Below are 17,559 nucleotides of genomic sequence, written 5' to 3'. Positions count from 1 at the left end.
TTCCAGAATCTTTATTTCTGTGCTTAGACTTTACAAAACTAATTTTTCTTGAAAAAAACTTCAAAGTATGATATGAGAGTCCTGTTGCCTTGCTTTACCTTCCTGGCTCTGTACAGCACAAATGTGGTTTCATGCTGTTGTGGTTAGGTAGAGCTTACTCCATTGTGTAACTGTATTATGATTTATGGAACTCATGTGATCTAGCAGTTTCAACTGTGTAGATCACAGTCAGGTCAAGATCTTGGGATTCCATATTCTGCAAAACAAAGACTCAACTCCCCATGAACAATCCACTCCACTCCTAAAATGTGCAAAACCTAATAATGCAAAATTAAACCAGTGCAATCTTTCATAACTTTCACGATGTAAATGTGAAATGTTTAATACATTGTTGTTCAATGGGAAGTATTATCCTGAAGTTGCCAGGTTTTTATGGTGTCATCTGTATAGGTTGAGAGATCTTACAGAACAGTTTTCTTAGTTGGTTCTTAAATGCAAATATATTAGTTTAGCTTTTTATATCATAGAAAAAGAAATGGTGTAATGTAGCTCTGCTGTAATCAGCTGACAGCTATATTGTGGACTTTTGTAGTTGAAGTTAGCAAATTCTTAAATTGTTTCTCACTCTTTATCCTACAAGAGGGAAGCATGGAGGAATACACAAATAATACTCCCTCTGTCAAATCCTGTACTGCAGTAATGTCACCTTCACTCAGTAAAGTTAATTTGGTTACTTCCCTTATCTGAAAGACACCAAATTAAAATTAAATTAACACATTTCCCTTGTGGAAAATATTATTGTGGGTGATTTTGTGTTTGGTTAGCACTTGGTTTCAAGTCAGCCTTGGTCTCGGGATATAATGGGAGTGGAGGAACATCTGGTTGGATGTAGTGAGAAGATTCAGAGACACCTGGAAAACTTAGCTGCAGTAGCAGGAAGGAAATTAGTATTGGAACTGAGGAAGAGTACAGGTGATGCAGGAATTGGGGAAGCTAAAGGTCTTCCCAAAAAAGAGACATGACATGGTAAACATCTCTGGTAGAAGTTGCCTGTAACTGTTCTCTGTGAAAGTTCATAGATGCTGATTTCAGGCATAAATTGAAGACTTTATTGCTCTGTAAAGTAATAGTTTTATTACTAGTAACTTAAATAAATGCGTATTTGGAGAGTACATTCAGGTAAAGAGAACTTTTTATGAATTAGCCAGTAGTGGTATAGGTATAGTTACCCCAGTGGTATGGGATTTTTGGTATTGCTTTGGATTTTTTTGTTTGTTTGTTTGTTTTCAGTTAACTCAGCATCTGGTAATGTGACACTGTGAATTAACTCAGAACTTCAACCAAAAATGACACTTATGTTTTTATTTGTTTTTAATTTTAGGTCTCATCAGATGTATTACATGTTTGGATTTCTGTTCCTAGTTTTTATAATTCTTCTAATTACATGTTCAGAGGCTACAGTTTTGCTGTGCTACTTCCATCTGTGTGCAGAGGTAAAAGTTACAGTTCTGATGTAAATATGACTTGTAGCTGAAAGACGTTAGAAATGCAGGTGAGGTATTCACATATGGTGTCACGTGCTGGGCACTAAGAACTAATTGCATTTTCAGCCTTGGCATGCCTGTCTTAGCCAGTCTTCTGGAATGTGCCTTTTGCTTCAAAATCAACTGCTGGCAAAAGATAAGCAAAAATACACAGCTTTGATCTTGGAGTAGTTTCATTTTCCTAGTGGAAGCAATGCGGCTGACTTTGAAGAAAGAAAATATCTATGTGCCATGTTGGAATTTTTTTGAGCTCAATTTTGCAGAATTAAATGTGTTTCAAAAGACAATGTTATTTTTTCCCTATCTTATCTATATTCTATATAATATATGTATTTCCTACATGATGATTCTTGGTAATATGATCTTAGTGATTATTATTTCTTTCAGGACTATCACTGGTGGTGGAGGTCGTTCTTGACCAGCAGCTTTACAGCAGTTTATCTCTTTATCTATGCAGTCCATTACTTCTTCTCCAAACTCCAGATAACAGGAACTGCCAGCACCATTTTATACTTTGGTTACACAATGATCATGGTCTTGATTTTTTTCCTTTTTACAGGTAAGTACAATGTTCAAACTAAAATTGATACAGAGAGCTCTGGTTTTGAAATGAGAAACATTAGGTGAAATTCAGATTACATGAAATATTAAATACAATTTATGACTCTTTAGGCAGTGTTACTTATATGGTTTGTGACACCACACAGCACAGTAATTTTTTTTCCTAACTTGAAATTGCATTTATTTATGGTAGAATTAATTTCCTTTGTTGGATATTATAGTAGCAGTGAGTTTGAACCATTTTATTTTGAAATGGCCCATTCTTGTTCACTTTGATATTGAGTATTAACTTGATTCTGGATTTCATAACCGGTTCTAGAAGTTCAGTAGTTAGAGATAATTTCACTCTGCGTGTGGAGGATAGAAGATACTTTGAGCTTTCACTATCAGCAAGTGAAGGAGGCTGGTGCTGGGGAGCAAGTGAGCGTTGAAAAGATAAAGTTTTAGCATTGTTAAAGTTGTCTTACCTGCTCATTAAACCACTTCATAAGGATGGAAATGTACCTTAACTGGAGGAGCCAATTTGAAATACGGCTCTCCAGTGTTAGTTGTCCAATTTTTCTGATGTAACTCGTGGAGAACAAGTGTCTTCTACAGTATTATTTTAATGTTCATAATCACTTGACTGAAACAATAATTTTGAGGTTGATTTGATGAGAAATCTGTGCCAAATTTACTATGTGTTAGTGAAATAAGAAGCTTTTTGAAGGGTACTGGCCTTGAAAAATAGCCATGGGTGTTTTATTTCTGTGTTCATCATACTGCTGCAGTTGTATATGTAGATTTAACACAGGAAGTCAGGTCTTTCAGGTGTCACTGCTTGGCTTTATGAAATACTGCAATGACAGAACTAGAGAAAATGCTTGTTCATAAATGATGGGCTGTTTCTAAAAACAAACAGCCATGATAGTCACTCCAAAGATTGGTAATAGAGGATTTCTCTGTGGATGGCATGGTAGTTTATATTGTTACTTTTTCACTTCTTCTGCCTGTTTTTTGAAAGCTACTGTGATTACTTTGTGTTCACTTGGCAAAATGCATCTCTTAGTTAAGTGCAGTTAAATGCAGTTGAAAAAGCGTGGCTGAAGTAGGTAATGAAAGTAAGTCTTAGCATCAGACTTCAAGTTTGTCAGTGTAGCAGTGAGAAGGACCTCTTTCATCCTTGTTTTTTCTACTACTGGTTGACACAAAGCAAAAAAAAACACTGTTCGTAAAAACCTGAAGAAAATTCCTGTGTGTGTTTGAACAAAGCAGTTATGCTGTAGAAATGATCCAAATGTAGAAATGTTACTAAATAACAGTAACTGGCACCTATTGCTAATTTTTGTTATTTAGAAATGTGTCTCTTCTAAGAAGGACAATAAAAGTTCTAAGAAGCAGCGGGGGAAAAACCAAGGAGGATTTAAATTTTCTAATTTTTAGTTATTAGAGGGCAAACATGGAAGTTTGCATATTGCCAGTTAAACCTCTGCTTAAATCATGGTGAAACACACAACCTCCAGATGTCTTTTATAGTATATACCTATCTTTCTATATTTAAAAACCTCAAAATGTTAGTCTAAAATGTTTTAATTACTCTTATACTAAAGCAATGTCTTAATAAGTGCCTGGGTTTCAGCATAGGTTAGTTGCTATCCTGCCAATTTCAATATTGCTTATAATACGCAAATTGGTGGAATTAAAAATATCCCTTTCATATATAAAATGATAATTGAAATTGTCATGGTAGCTGCTGAAATGGTTTTAAAAGCTTCAGATGTGCTCATCCTGGACTTCTTGACATGAAGGCCAGTGAGGCCCCTGAAGTACAATAATAAACTGTGCTGCTGTTATTTTTGCAGTGTTGTCTTTTTCATTTGAAAAAAACCTGCATTGGTGCTCCCTATGCTGCTTTTGTAGCTCATGAGGGCAGCTACTACATGGTCCTCTTTTTTTTTTTTTTAACATTTTATAGAACAGCTAGTCACTGGAAATCTAATGGGTACAACAGATACACGAAGTGTGTCATAAATCCTTGCTGATATAAAATGCTGTAATAACTTTCTTTTCCATATTTAGTTAGGTGAGATTTTTAGGCCTGAAATGTAAGCTCTTCTAGACAAGTGGCACAAACAGAAGACACCTAACTTTGCTTTGTTTTCCTTAGCAGCCTTTGTTTTAGAAAACAAGGGTTCAGTCCTTCACCGTTTCTGGAGGTGAAGGAGTTTGCTAATGTAATTTTACACGCTGTTTGCATTGATAGCGTTCCAAAAATGGGATCTTGATCTGTTCGACTTGAGTTAGCAGTAAGTATTTTGGTTTTCTCTACTCTTGTCTATTAGGTCTCAGCAACTCTGACAGAAATATAAAAGGCAGTGTTAATACCTCCTCCATGGCAGTGCACTGCATTACCCAGGGCATTACAAAAGGGATCATAATGAATAAATAAATAGGAACTGAATGCTTTTATGGCAACACTGAGTAATATCATCTTGTCTTGGTTTGAAAGACAGGTGTTTGCTGAGGAAAGCAGAAGTCTTCCTTTGAACTGAAAAATGTGATCCTTCCTTCCTACAGATTATTATGATTTTGAAATTAAGGGAGCTCTCAGGCAAAGATATTGGGATAGGAATAACAGTTCCTTACTAGTGTAACTAAGAAGACAAACAAGAACAACAACAGCTATGAAATTAGCCACAAACAGAACAGTAACTCAGTCCCAGTCCTTTCTGGCTGCAGGCACCTTTTCCCTGAGCTGCAGTTCCCGGTGCTGGGGGCGGGCAGGTCCCGCAGAGCCGCAGGAGGGCTGGGGGTGATGGCAGAGCTGTCCCAGGGGGAGAGAGAGATGGAGAGAGAGCTCTCCGCTCACGGTGTGGGTCCCAGTGCTCAGCAGAGTGCTGGATGGTGGCAGGTTACAGCGAGAAGGCAGCAGGGCAGGGTCTGACAGCAGTGAGGGTGGCTCCTGGCGCTGGGATGGCAGGGATGGGGCTGAGACGGCGATCGTCCTTCTCGTCCGAACTCTGCAGGGGAAATGGGCCAAGCCAGAGCCTTCCATTTCCTCTTCTGGCTGTTTGAATCTCACGGGGCTTACCTCTTCTCTCCCCCCACCCCTTGCCATCAGGGCCCAGTCAACAGGTATCTTAGCATGACAATGGGGAAAATTCCACAGAGGGAAAAGGGAAAGAACCAACCCCCCAACATTATCCACCCCAAATTTTTTCCTACCATCATGCTACATCAAATTAAAATCTTCAAATTATAGACATTCATACAGTTATAGATACAGGCGCAATGTCATAGGTAATTTACCCTAAAACAAGGTTTTCTTGGGGTATGCATTGGGTCTTTTCATCCTTTTGCATAATCCACCAGGTACAACCTGGCCTTTGAGTGAAAACCACTTCACGAATTGGATTGTCTTTGCTGGAGGCAGGGTTCACCCAAACAGTTTTTCCTAGCATACCTCTCATGTGCACTACTGGAACCTTGTTTCTATTTGGTGTTTTCAAGGGTTCAGACTGGGCAGGGCTTGCTTGATTAGTGGAACCTCAGGTGTTTACTAACCATGTAGCCTTTGGTAGATTAATCATTTAGTTTTTGAAAGTCTCCCCACCCAGTGCCTTCAAGGTGGTTTTAAGCAGCCCATTGCACCGTTCCACTTTCCCAGCCGCTGGTGCGTGATAAGGAATGTGGTACACCCACTCGATGCCGTGTTCTCTGGCCCAGGTGTTTATGAGGCTGTTCTTGAAATGAGTCCCATTGTCTGACTCAGTTCTCTCAGGGGTACCATGTTTCCAAAGGACTTGTTTTTCCAGGCCCAGGATGGTGTTGCGGGCAGTGGCATGAGGCACAGGGTAGGTCTCCAACCATCCAGTGGTGGCTTCTACCATGGTCAGCACATAGCGCTTGTCTTGGTGTGTCTGAGGCAGTGTGATGTAGTTAATTTGCTAGGCCTTCCCATATTTATATTTGGACCACTGCCTTCCATACTAGAGGGGTTTTACTCATTTGGCTTGCTTGATGGCAGCACACGTCTCACAGTCATGGATAACTTGGGAAATACTGTCTATGGTGAGATCCACCCCTTGGTCTTGTGCCCACTAATAGGTAGCATCTCTGCCTTGATGACCTGAGGCATCGTGGGTCCATCGAACCAGGAACAATTTTTCTTTGTGTTGCTAGTTTAAGTTTATCTCTGACATCTCTATCCTTGCAGCCTGATTTACTTGTTCATTGTGTTGGTGCTCCTCATTAGCCTGACTCTTGGGGACATGGGCATCTACATGACGGATTTTTACAGGTATCTTTTCTATCTGAGTGGCAATATTTTTTTTACTTATCAGCAGCCCAGATTGGTTTTCCTCTACGTTGCCAGTTAGCTTTTTTTCCATCTTTTCAGCTAATCCCACAGAGCATTGGCTCATTCATGAATCAGTGTAAAGGTAAAACTTTTACCACTTCTCTCTTTTAGCAATGTCCAGGGCCAGCTGAACGGCTTTGAGTTCAGCAAGTTGACTTGATCCACCTTCTCCTTCAGTAGCTTGTGCAACCTGTCGTGTGGGGCTCCATACGGCTGCTTTCCACTTCCGGTTCATCCCCACGATGCGACAGGAACCGTCAGTGAAAAGAGCGTAGCGAGTTTCATCTGCTGGCAGTTGGTTGTATGGTGGGGCTTCGTTAGCCCGGGTTACTTGTTCTTGCTTTTTTTCATTGGCAAGACTAAAATTTTTACCTTCTGGCTAGTTTGTAATTATTTTTAAAATCCTAGGGTGATCAGGGTTTTTGATACGGGCGTGCTGTGTGATGAGGGCGATCCACTTGCTCCATGTGGCATCGGTGGCATGGTGGGTAGAGGGGACCTTCCATTTAAACATCCACCCCAGCACTGGTAGTCGGGGTGCCAGCAGGAGCTGTGCTTCTGTGCCAATCACCTCTGAGGCAGCTTGAACTCCTTCATAAGCAGCCAAGATCTCCTTCTCTGTTGGGGTGTAGTTGGCTTCAGACCCTCTGTAACTTCGGCTCCAATCCCAGAGGTCGGCCTCGGGTCTCACCAGGTACTTTTTGGCAAAGGCTCCAGGACAAGCCCTTGTTCCCGGCTGCAGAGTAGAGCACATTCTTCACCTCTGGTCCCCTCCTGACTGGGCCGAGGGCTACAGCATGAGCGATCTCCTGCTTGATCTGGGCAAAGGCTTGCTGCTGCTCAGGGCCCCAGTGGAATTCGTTCTTCTTCCGGGTGACCAGGTAGAGAGGGCTCACGATCTGGCTGTACTCAGGAATGTGCATTCTCCAAAAGCCTATGGCACCTAGGAAAGCTTGTGCTTCTTTCTTGTTGGTTGGTGGAGACATCGCGGTGATCTTATTGATGACCTCAGTGGGGATTTGGCGCTGCCCGTCTTGCCACTTTACTTCCAGGAACTGGATTTCTTGGGCAGGAGTTTTGACTTTGCTTCTTTTGATGGCAAAATCAGCTCCCAGCTGAATCTGGATGATCTTCTCTCCTTTCTCAAATACTTCCATTGCCGTGTTCCCACACACAGTGATGTCATTGATGTATTGCAGATGTTCTGGAGCTTCATCCTTTTTCAGTGCAGCCTGGATCAGTCCATGGCAGATGGTGGGGCTGTGTTTCCACCCCCGGGGCAGTCGGTTCCAGGTGTACTGCACGCCCCTCCAGGTGAAAGCAAACTGAGGCCTGCACTCTGCTGCCAGAGGAATGGAGAAAAATGCATTGGCAATGTCAATGGTGGCGTACCACTTTGCTGCCTTGGACTCCAGCTCGTACTGGAGTTCCAGCATGTCCGGCACGGCAGTGCTCAGCGGTGGAGTCACTTCATTCAATGCACGATAGTCCACAGTCAATCTCCATTCTCCATCAGACTTGCGCACAGGCCAGATGGGGCTGTTGAAGGGTGAGTGGGTTTTGCTGACCACCCCTTGGCCCTCCAGCTCACGGATCATCTTGTGGATGGGGATCACGGCATCTCGATTTGTCCTGTACTGCCTGTGGTGCACTGTGGAGGTGGCAATTGGCACTTGCTGCTCCTTCACCTTCAGGAGTCCCACTGCAGATGGGTTCTCTGACAGTCCAAGCAAGGTGTTCAATTGCTTAATGTTTTCTCCCTCTACAGCAGCTATTCCAAAAGCCCACCTGAGTCCCTTTGGCTCTTTGTAATAGCCATTCCTGAGGAAGTCTATGCCTAGAATACACGATGCCTCTGGGCCAGTCACAATTGGATGCTTCTGCCACTCCTTCCCAGTCAGGCTCACCTCAGCCTCCAGCAAAGTCAATTCCTGTGATCCCCCTGTCACCCCAGCAATAGAAATAGGTTCTTTCCCCACATGTCCCAATGGTACTAGGGTGCACTGTGAACCAGTATCAACTAATGCCCTATGTTTTTGTGGCTCTGATGTGCCAGGCCATCGGATCCACACCGTCCAAAAGACCCGGTTTTCCCATGCCTCTCCCTGGCTAGAGGCAGGGCCCCTCTAGCACTGGTTATTATTTCCTTCCTGGGCATACATGTTGGAGGTTCCCTCAAGGGGATCTGACAAATCATCCTTCCTTTTGTAATACCCTGCATCTTGGTTATGGGAAGTTGAGGCTACCTTCACTTTAGTGGAGCTCTTTTGGTTAGTTTTTCCCTCCCTGAGTTGACGCACCCGCGCTGCCAGGGCAGAAGTGGGTTTCCCATCCCACCTCCTCATGTCTTCCCCATGGTCACGCAGAAAGAACCACAGGTCAGCTCGTGGGGTGTATCCTCTATCCCTATTGGGGGACGTTGGGCTTTATCTTTGGGATCTGTGACTCGCACTGGTGCTGCACTGACCTTCCTCATCTCTCTCCTTATCTCTCTCATCTCCTCTTTGAGTTCCCTAATCACAGCAGAGACCTGAGTCTGTATTGGGCCATTTATTATACTCTCAAAATTTCTGAGCTTATTGGCAACAGAACCCACTGTCTCGTGGTTGGTGTCAGCATTAATGGCTGCAATGAATGTGGTGTATTGAGATGGCCCCAGGTGTGCCAGATTCCACAACATCTGCCCTGTGCACCTGACCTTGTCGGGGTCATTGTCATGTTGTCCACCCCTCCCAAAGAGTACCTCCAGTACTGCCACTTCTCTTAGCAGTTGGATCTTCTCTTTAGCAGTCTTCTAACGCGTTCTATGGTGGTGTTCCTGCATTTTTTCTCTATGGACAAACTTCTCTCTTACACTTATTAAAAGCTGCTTCCAGAGGGAAAGGCTCTTTTACAAATACGTGATTCACACCTGAGTCCTGGGTCAGGGGTCCCAAATTCCTTGCCTCAGTACCATCCAGCTGCACACCTGTACCCATAAGGTCCCAGATCCGCAGTAACCACATTGTAAAAGCCTCACGGCCCCTTCGTACAACATCTTTACGCAGATTACAGAGACTCTCGTATGACAGGGACTCTGTGACGATCTCAACCTCTGGCTCCCCTGCTGGTTGTGAGGGCCCTGCTTTCTGATCCTTATTATCCAGGTGCTTTGTTTTTACCTTAGACTTCCTAGTTTCCACAGGGGCAACTGCTGGTGGTTGTGAGTGCCCTTGCAGTTCAGCTGGAACCTGGTGAGATGTAGCATTTGTGGGTTCCACTGCTGCACCATCAGGTTCTCCCTCTTTAAGGCAGGGGGAGAGTTTCTCAAGAGTTGGGGAAAGGTACTTCTTCAGCATTTGGCCCATCTCCTTCACTAGAAACCCCACCCACTTTGGATGGTTTCTTTATGAGGTGAGTTCTGGGGCAGAATCAGGCTCAGGGGCAACATCTTTAGTCTCTGGGGTAGAATCTTTAGTTTCTGGGGCAGAATCCTTATTCTCTGGGGCAGGGGCAGGGTCAGACTTTGGGGTAGAATCCTTAGTTTCTGGGGCAGAGCCAGGCCCTGGGGCAGAATCCTTACTACTTGGGGGACGTATCAGGGTTGTCATCCAAGTCAATCTCCCCTCATCTCGGAATGTAAAATAATAGAGCAGGTTTACAAGGCCTATTAGCAATGTTAGCCACTGTATGATATCATTACTGCTTAGAAGAGATTTGAACCCTTCAAAGGTTGGTGGAGCAGACCCAAAAAACTGTGTAAGGGGTTGGGACAAAATTTTTCCTTGTGTCATATCCTCACAGTATGTACCATTATTAAAGTAACCCCAAAAACATACAGTTAAAGTGTGATAGCCCTGAATCCATGTGCCCTCCTTCCAGAGGAAGTTAAAAATCCATGAATTTCTCACGTTATCAGCCCACAAAAGGAACTGGATAATAGTTACAGCAGCCTGAGTTATAGGACCCATGTTCAAGTAAGGGATTGCAAATGGGAGAGATAAAGCTGTGGCCACATGGAGCCCAAACCACGGTAGGCTGGACAACATGATGCCACCTAACACAAAACTGAGGTAACTCAAGAACTGTTATTCCTTTTTCACCCTTTCCTCTCAATGCCCTCGGGCCCCACATTGGGCACCAAAATCTGTCCTGGTTTGAAAGACAGGTGTTTGCTGAGGAAAGCAGAAGCCTCCCTTTGAACTGAAAAATGTGATCCTTCCTTCCTACAGGTTATTATGATTTTGAAATTAAGGGAGCTCTCAGGCAAAGATATGGGGATAGGAATAACAGTTCCTTACTAGTGTAACTAAGAAGACAAACAAGAACAACAACAGCTATGAAATTAGCCACAAACAGAACAGTAACTCAGTCCCAGTCCTTTCTGGCTGCAGGCACCTTTTCCCTGAGCTGCAGTTCCCGGTGCTGGGGGTGGGCAGGTCCCGCAGAGCTGCAGGAGGGCTGGGGGTGATGGCAGAGCTGTCCCACATGGAAGAGAGAGAGATGGAGAGAGAGCCCTCTGCTCACGGTGTGGGTCCCAGTGCTCAGCAGAGTGCTGGATGGTGGCAGGTTACAGCGAGAAGGCAGCAGGGCAGGGTCTGACAGCAGTGAGGTGGCTCCCGGAGCTGGGATGGCGGAGATGGAGGAGAGGCAGCGATCGTCCTTCTCATCCGAACTCTGCAGGGGAAATGGGCCAAGCCAGAGCCTTCCGCTTCCTCTTCTGGCTGTTTGAATCTCGTGGGGTTTCCCTCTTCTCTCTCCTCCCCCTTGTCACCAGGGCCCAGCCAACAGGTATCTTAGCATGACAATGGGGAAAATTCCACAGAGGGAAAAGGGAGAGAACCAACCCCCCAAAACATCTGACCAGTGAAATGTGATGGTGTGCACACCCCAACCAGGCAATTTGATTTTAATGTACACAGTGCATCTAATCTTTCAAGAAATAATTGTGGTTGGATGGGGCTAGCTACATGATTACATGTATTTTATTCGTGGAGGTAAAAAAATGCTGAATATAGTCAAACCATGTTTCTTTACAGTGACTTGTATTTTTGAACATCATTTTCACTTGTGAGTTAATGCCATTTTCAAAATTGAGTTTTGATCTTCTGGGTAGATTGTGTTTAGAATCTGAGATTCTGAAGCACCCACCACTGTGCAGTGATTGAAACCAGGATGATACAGAGAGCTTTTAAGGTACATGAGAAGTATCAGCCAAGTGCAGAGTGCTTTTTTATTTGCTTTCTTACAATCTGCTCGTGCTTTGAATTCTTTTTTCTTCATTAAAAAATAAAGCTGGAAGAATTGAGTAGAGCAGAAGAGTCTGCTTAATGTATTTTAGCATAGTTTTTAATTTTGAATTTAAGCTGGTTTACTAATAACTATCCCTTACTCAGTTAGATGCTGGCTTTGTGTACAACATCTTGTTTCTGTGTATCAGAAAGTAGTAGTATATATATTGCAGACCAGACTATTCAGCCGAATATAAAGCTGAGGACAAGATTATAAAAAAAAACCACAATGGAGTTGTCAGTGTCTCCCCACTAAATATGAAGGAATTTTTGGACATATCTTGCTTCTTGGCTACAGAAGTGTCTTGAGTCTTCTTCATATCTGGGTTTGTGGGTTTTAAATGTCTCCTGCAAAAGATCCTTTACCTGTACCTCCCTAGAATGATCAGTGACATGCAGCGAGCTGCTGTGCCCTGGCATGGCATCACTTTTCTAGGCTAGTAGGGACTATTTTAAAAGGTAGAATCTTAAAATATGCAGGTCACCCCCTTAGGGGAAAAATAAAGATCAATCCCACAACAGTGAGTTCTTCAATGTAGACCATTCAGGTGCTTTTTCATGTAGTTTAAGCTGGTGAGTGGTTAGGATTTGGTAAAGTAAACACTAGCCAAGAAACTAATTTGTTATATTGGATTAAGCCAAACAAACAGATTATACAGGCTCATTGGACGAATTGGTGATAGGCTTGGTGCTGGGTCATTTGATAGAGATGTGCATGTTAAAGACATAAAAACCTTAACATGTAAAGGAGTTTAGACCAATCAGAAGATAAATGTAATGGTCTCAACTCTTTCAACTAGTGGAGAATTTTATTTATTTGTTTGGGGTTTTAGTTTTTTCCATTGGTTTTTGTTTGTTTGTTGCTTTATTTGGGTCTTTTTTATTGTTGTGGTTTTTTAATTTTGGGGTTTTTTTAAGTACTTAGTGTTAGATTTTGTTTTTAATGGCTTTACCAAAAACACCTTTGGGTATCTGTTCTCTGTTATGTTGTGTTCATTGATGTCTGTCAGAGAAGCCTGAGCTGCAGAGGTGTGCTTCTTGTTGATAGTGCTTCAAAACTTGAATTTCAGTTTGAATGTGTTTTGAAAGAGACCAATAAAAGCAACATCCTGGTGAGGTCTTATCTAAACCTTACTTAACTACTTCTCCTGTTCTAATGAGAGGCTCATTTTTATAAGGAATGACTCTAATTTTGGTGCAAGATGAGCTTAGAAAAATGCTCAGTATTAAAGTACTATGGTCTTCAAGTAAATACATTTCAAGCCATGCTATGTGAGATGGCAAGGCTGGATTTTAACTAGTGCCACTAATAACAGCAATTTTACTGGGTAGAAGTACAGGTGTGGGAAACAGAGTGTGTGGTTATCTGTGTTTTAAGATTGGCTTTAGTCAAAGTACTTAAAAGGAGAATTTGAGAACCTGTGATATTTGCCAGCACCAGCCAAAAGATCAGGTATTAAGTGCTGTCCAGTATAAAGAGCTCAAATCTGGAACAAGTGACAAATCGGTGAAATTTGGCTAAAACATAGAAAATGTGGAAAACAATTTGGCTAGAATTTTCAAATAAGCCACACTAGTTCGGAGCTATTTTTCTTCCCTAATTGCTGCTCATTTACTGATCCCTTTGACTGGGATATTTATTACTATGTAGGAAATCAGAAGCTTTTTTACTGCTTTAACTTCTGTGGGCCTTATAGTGTTCATGGAATCACAGGCATTCCAAGGGCCAAAGTGGAAAGCAAACTGAATTTCAGTGGAACCAGGCACTGGGCTATGGTTCATGTTCTTAAAATTAAAGGCAAAAATTGGGGATTTTTTTTTTTTGCACTAACTTAAGCAATCATGTAGGTAAAGCAACTGTTCAGAGGAACCCTATAAATAATGTTCTCTTACCTTACATTAATTTCTGTCCAGTAATACTGGTTGCCGTGTCAACACAACTCTGCTAACCTGCGCCTTTAGAAGCTTCTAGTCTGTTTGGCCCATGTTATTTAAAAAATAACATAGTAGCACTAAAGCCTCCTAGTTGATTTGGTGTGATTCATTTGCACTCCTAAATCTGCAGGTGGATTTTTAACCTAGTTAAAAACCAGTTTCCAACCTAGTTTATGCCAGCACCTTTAAACCATTCTGATAGAGCATCATGTGGCTGTTTAGGAGAGGTACCTTCAACAGATGATAAGGTCTTTACTTTGATGTTCTGTTTTTGATGTTTCTGGTCCTTAGAGTTATTCACATATGAAGTTTGTAGGATACATTTGTTCATGGGTGGGAAGAAGAAATTACAGTGCTGGTAAGCCCCAATTACTGATATAGAGGTAATAACAGAAGGAATCTGTGCTCACTAGAGAAGGTTCTGACCACCTAAGGCTGTGGCTTGGTGATGAGTGTTGCCTTTCTCTCCTGAGTTCATGATTCAAATCTGGTTTCTGACAAGCATTAACCATTTAAAAATGTCTTAGTATGCTTCGAGTACATTGGCAAAATTTTTGATAAAGTTTGAAAAATGAGCAGGGTGTACTTAGTCTTTGATTTGCTAAACAGACTTCTTTTTTTTTAGGAAGGGGAGTTGAAAATCAATTATTGAAAGTTGTGAAAATCTGTTTATAGATAGAATGCTTGTTCACAGTGTGAAGTCCTCAAGTTCTGTTGTGACTGAGGCAACGTTTTATAGAAAATGGTTGTATTATAAAGATTCAGACTAACGAGGATCAGAGGAAAATACGTGGATTTAGAGTGTGTTCCCATATTAAGTTGTCGCATGCTCAGACAACTGTGGTAGCTGTCATTCTTGGGATAGCTGTACATTTTTGTTAGGATAGTACACTTCTGGAACAGCAGATGAATTTTTCAGATATCTAATCTGGTGAACACTTGGAAGAAACTGTTTTCAAAGCCATAAAAGGTTTGGAGTGTGCTATGTTATAAAAACAACCAGGAAGCAGAGGCTGAGAACCATTATTAGGACAAAACTGTGAAAGTACGACTTAGAGTAACAATGCTGATATTGGAGTATTTGACACAGTAGGAAGGAGTGAGATATGACCATGAACTGCAAAGACTTAGTGATGTCAAGCCTACAAAGGAATTAAATTCCTTGTGTGGTTGGTGTCTGATCTCCTATCAACAGCCATAAATCTGCTGTCTCCTACTGTTTCAGAGGATAACAATTGCAAACTTGGAAGGAATGAGTAATCTGTGGCATATAATAATAGTCTGTCAAAAAGGCTTTAAATGAAAATATACATGCTAGCATGAGGAATGTAAGAATTAGCATACAGATAATGACCATCCCAAGGTGGGTTGCTTGCTTGGGAAATATGTAGATGTGGTCTGAAAGACAGAAATGTAACTCATGTGAAAAACCCAAATGCTTAATAAAGAATCTTCTAGTTGTTTAGCCAGTTGCAATAGTGAAAGACATTGGAGCTGACGTTAAATGTGGGCTGCACAGACAGAAAAGGGTAGTAAAAAGCTGGAGGAGCTGAGTGCATGATCTTCTGAGTGTCTGCAGTGGAGCTGGGAAGGGCTATCCCAGGGCTGGCAAGTAGCTGTGTCTTTGAGAGGGAATTCAATGTAATTGAGCTCTTCCCTTTTTTTTATTTGTTAAGAGTTAACATCTGTGTGGCAGTTTACAACTAGGTAAAAGTGTGAGGTGCAGTGCATTGCTTCCTTTAGGGGCTGAAGACTGAAGACTAAATTAATTGACTGGGACTCCATCTACTTGCATATGAAGTTCTTAAAGTAATTTAAATGTATGTGTAATGGACAGTGTCTTTGCAGTTGCCCAATAATAGTGACTGCTGGTGAAAACTACAAATTTGTTCATCAGTTTAAAAACAAAAAATTGGTGTATACTGATCCCAAACAGTGTTTTGATTTGTCACTGCTGCTTTCACTTTCTGCTTGTTCCAGCTACTGTAGCACTCAGAGCATTCCTTTGCCAAAAGGAAGTAACAGGATACACATAAGAATTTCTATTCTACAGTATAAATAGAGCACAATGAATATAAAACTGGGACAGGTGAATTTTTCCAAGGCCTAGTTATGTGTCATAATTCATTGGTGGCAGTGAAGTATTGTAGACTTAAAAAAAAAAAAAAAACAAACCAACAAGTAGGGGCTGACTTGGTGTATTTATAAAAGTCAGTTTCTGAACTCGTGCTTGTGTTCCTGCTCATAGTGGTGGCAGCACAGTCATTGGTGGCTTAAATGTATGTGAAGCAGCCTGGTCCCTAAAAGTCATCTTTGATCTAAATCAATAACCTAGCCTGGGGATGAATGTGTGTTGTTAAATTTAAGAAGTGCTGTTTTTCTGGGTAGTTAGCTGGATTACAATATTATATTCTGTCTTGCTGGGAAGTACTTGTTAGATTTCTCTCTCAGGGCAAACTGGAAGATAAACTAACCGTTTTTACTTTCTCATTTTAGGCACCATTGGATTTTTTGCCTGCTTCTGGTTTGTAAGTAAGATTTACAGTGTTGTGAAGGTGGACTGAAAAGCTTCAAAGCGTATTTTGAACATATCTCCCTTGCTGTTTGATAAGTTTTACCATGTATTGAGAAACATCCTGCATAATTATTCTAATTTGTAAGAGTGAAGAGCAGACCACAACCTAAAAACCAGATTTTTATTGAAGAAAATGGCACCATTGCCATTTTGATATAAGCAAAAATGTTTATGTCAGTATACTCATTGAACATGTTAATTATAGTAATTCAAAGATTATATACAAAATTTGATTTAGGATGAATAAGAATTCTATGAACTAGTTTATTTGAAAATTTGAATGCATTATGCAGTCCTCCAGCTGAATTTCCTTGTGACTAGGATTTGGGGTTTTTTTGTTACTTCTTTTTGGTTTTTTTGGTTACCATTTATATACCGTGAAAGCCTAGGATTTTCAAGTAAATCTATGTAAAATGTGGGGTTTTTTTAACTTAACTATGATTGTACATATTATCCTGCACCTTCTTTACAACTAGGTTATCTTCTTACGAATGTATATGCATTTAGTGTAATGTAGACTTTATTAAAAATATTGACACTGGTTTTTGTTCAAATAAAACTGCACAACTCCAGCTGACATGTTTCCTTTCTTGTTAATTAGGTCTTCACTACTTGGACAGCTCATATTAGTTTGACCAGTTGATTGGTTTTGAGTTTTATAATGTTTATAAACAATTTGATTGTGACTTTGGCTGCAGCTTGTGCAAGGACTGGTGGGTCACTTGAATCTGTGGCTGTAGGGTGGGCAGCTGTGCATCATCTCTGTACTTTCTCCAATTTATCCAAAATATCTTTTGCTGGACAAATGATTACTTTCTATCAAAGATTAACCCCCCTTTTTATTCTTGTAGCCATCTGAAACATATGTCTCCTTATTCTTCATCCTGTGAAGATGAATTTAGCTGTTGGGAAGTTTGGACATGCATCTAATGGGCTTGGAAATCGGTGTTTTATAAAGGTGAAGCCTTTTTCCTCCTCTGCAGAGCTTGTGCTTCAATGCTGGATTATATGACATGGAGTATTTTACTAACCTCTTCAGCTATAAGGTGGCAGAGGTTCTTCTCTCAGGAATGTCAAAAGTTTTAAAGAGGCTCCCCAAAATGTTTAATTGCACTGGAAGCTGAGCAGAGTCACTACAGATGTGTAATTCCAATGGCTGTGTTACAGATGCTGTTGGAGATAAGTTGGGGGATATTCACTCAGATTAATGGGTGAAATACTCAAACCTTATTAAATGGCATATGGAAACATTCATCACTGGAAGCTACTTTTCAGCACCTAAACCCCCAATTTTACAAGACCCAGAATGACTTTGTATCTTTTCATAAACACCAG

At 41.4% G+C, this 17,559-nt stretch overlaps 1 protein-coding gene across 2 annotated transcripts in view; it reads left to right on the top strand.

Annotated features, from left to right (window-relative positions):
* LOC134050262 (transmembrane 9 superfamily member 2-like) overlaps window positions 1–16,796 on the top strand; it is a 33,480-nt gene extending 16,684 nt beyond the window's left edge. For both annotated transcript variants that reach the window (XM_062503220.1, XM_062503219.1), the window contains 3 exons: window positions 1,382–1,493; window positions 1,932–2,103; window positions 16,146–16,796. In XM_062503220.1, the coding sequence (XP_062359204.1) occupies window positions 1,382–1,493; window positions 1,932–2,103; window positions 16,146–16,213 (352 nt within the window). In that variant the 3' untranslated portion in view covers window positions 16,214–16,796. The remainder of the gene's footprint in view (window positions 1–1,381; window positions 1,494–1,931; window positions 2,104–16,145) is intronic.
* Window positions 16,797–17,559: the final 763 nt, after the last annotated feature.

This window comes from Cinclus cinclus, chromosome 15, assembly GCF_963662255.1.
Source record: "Cinclus cinclus chromosome 15, bCinCin1.1, whole genome shotgun sequence".
Taxonomy (NCBI): Eukaryota; Metazoa; Chordata; class Aves; order Passeriformes; family Cinclidae; genus Cinclus; species Cinclus cinclus.
The sequence above is the reverse complement of the archived record's forward strand: the minus strand, read 5'-3'. Positions and strand labels throughout refer to the sequence as shown.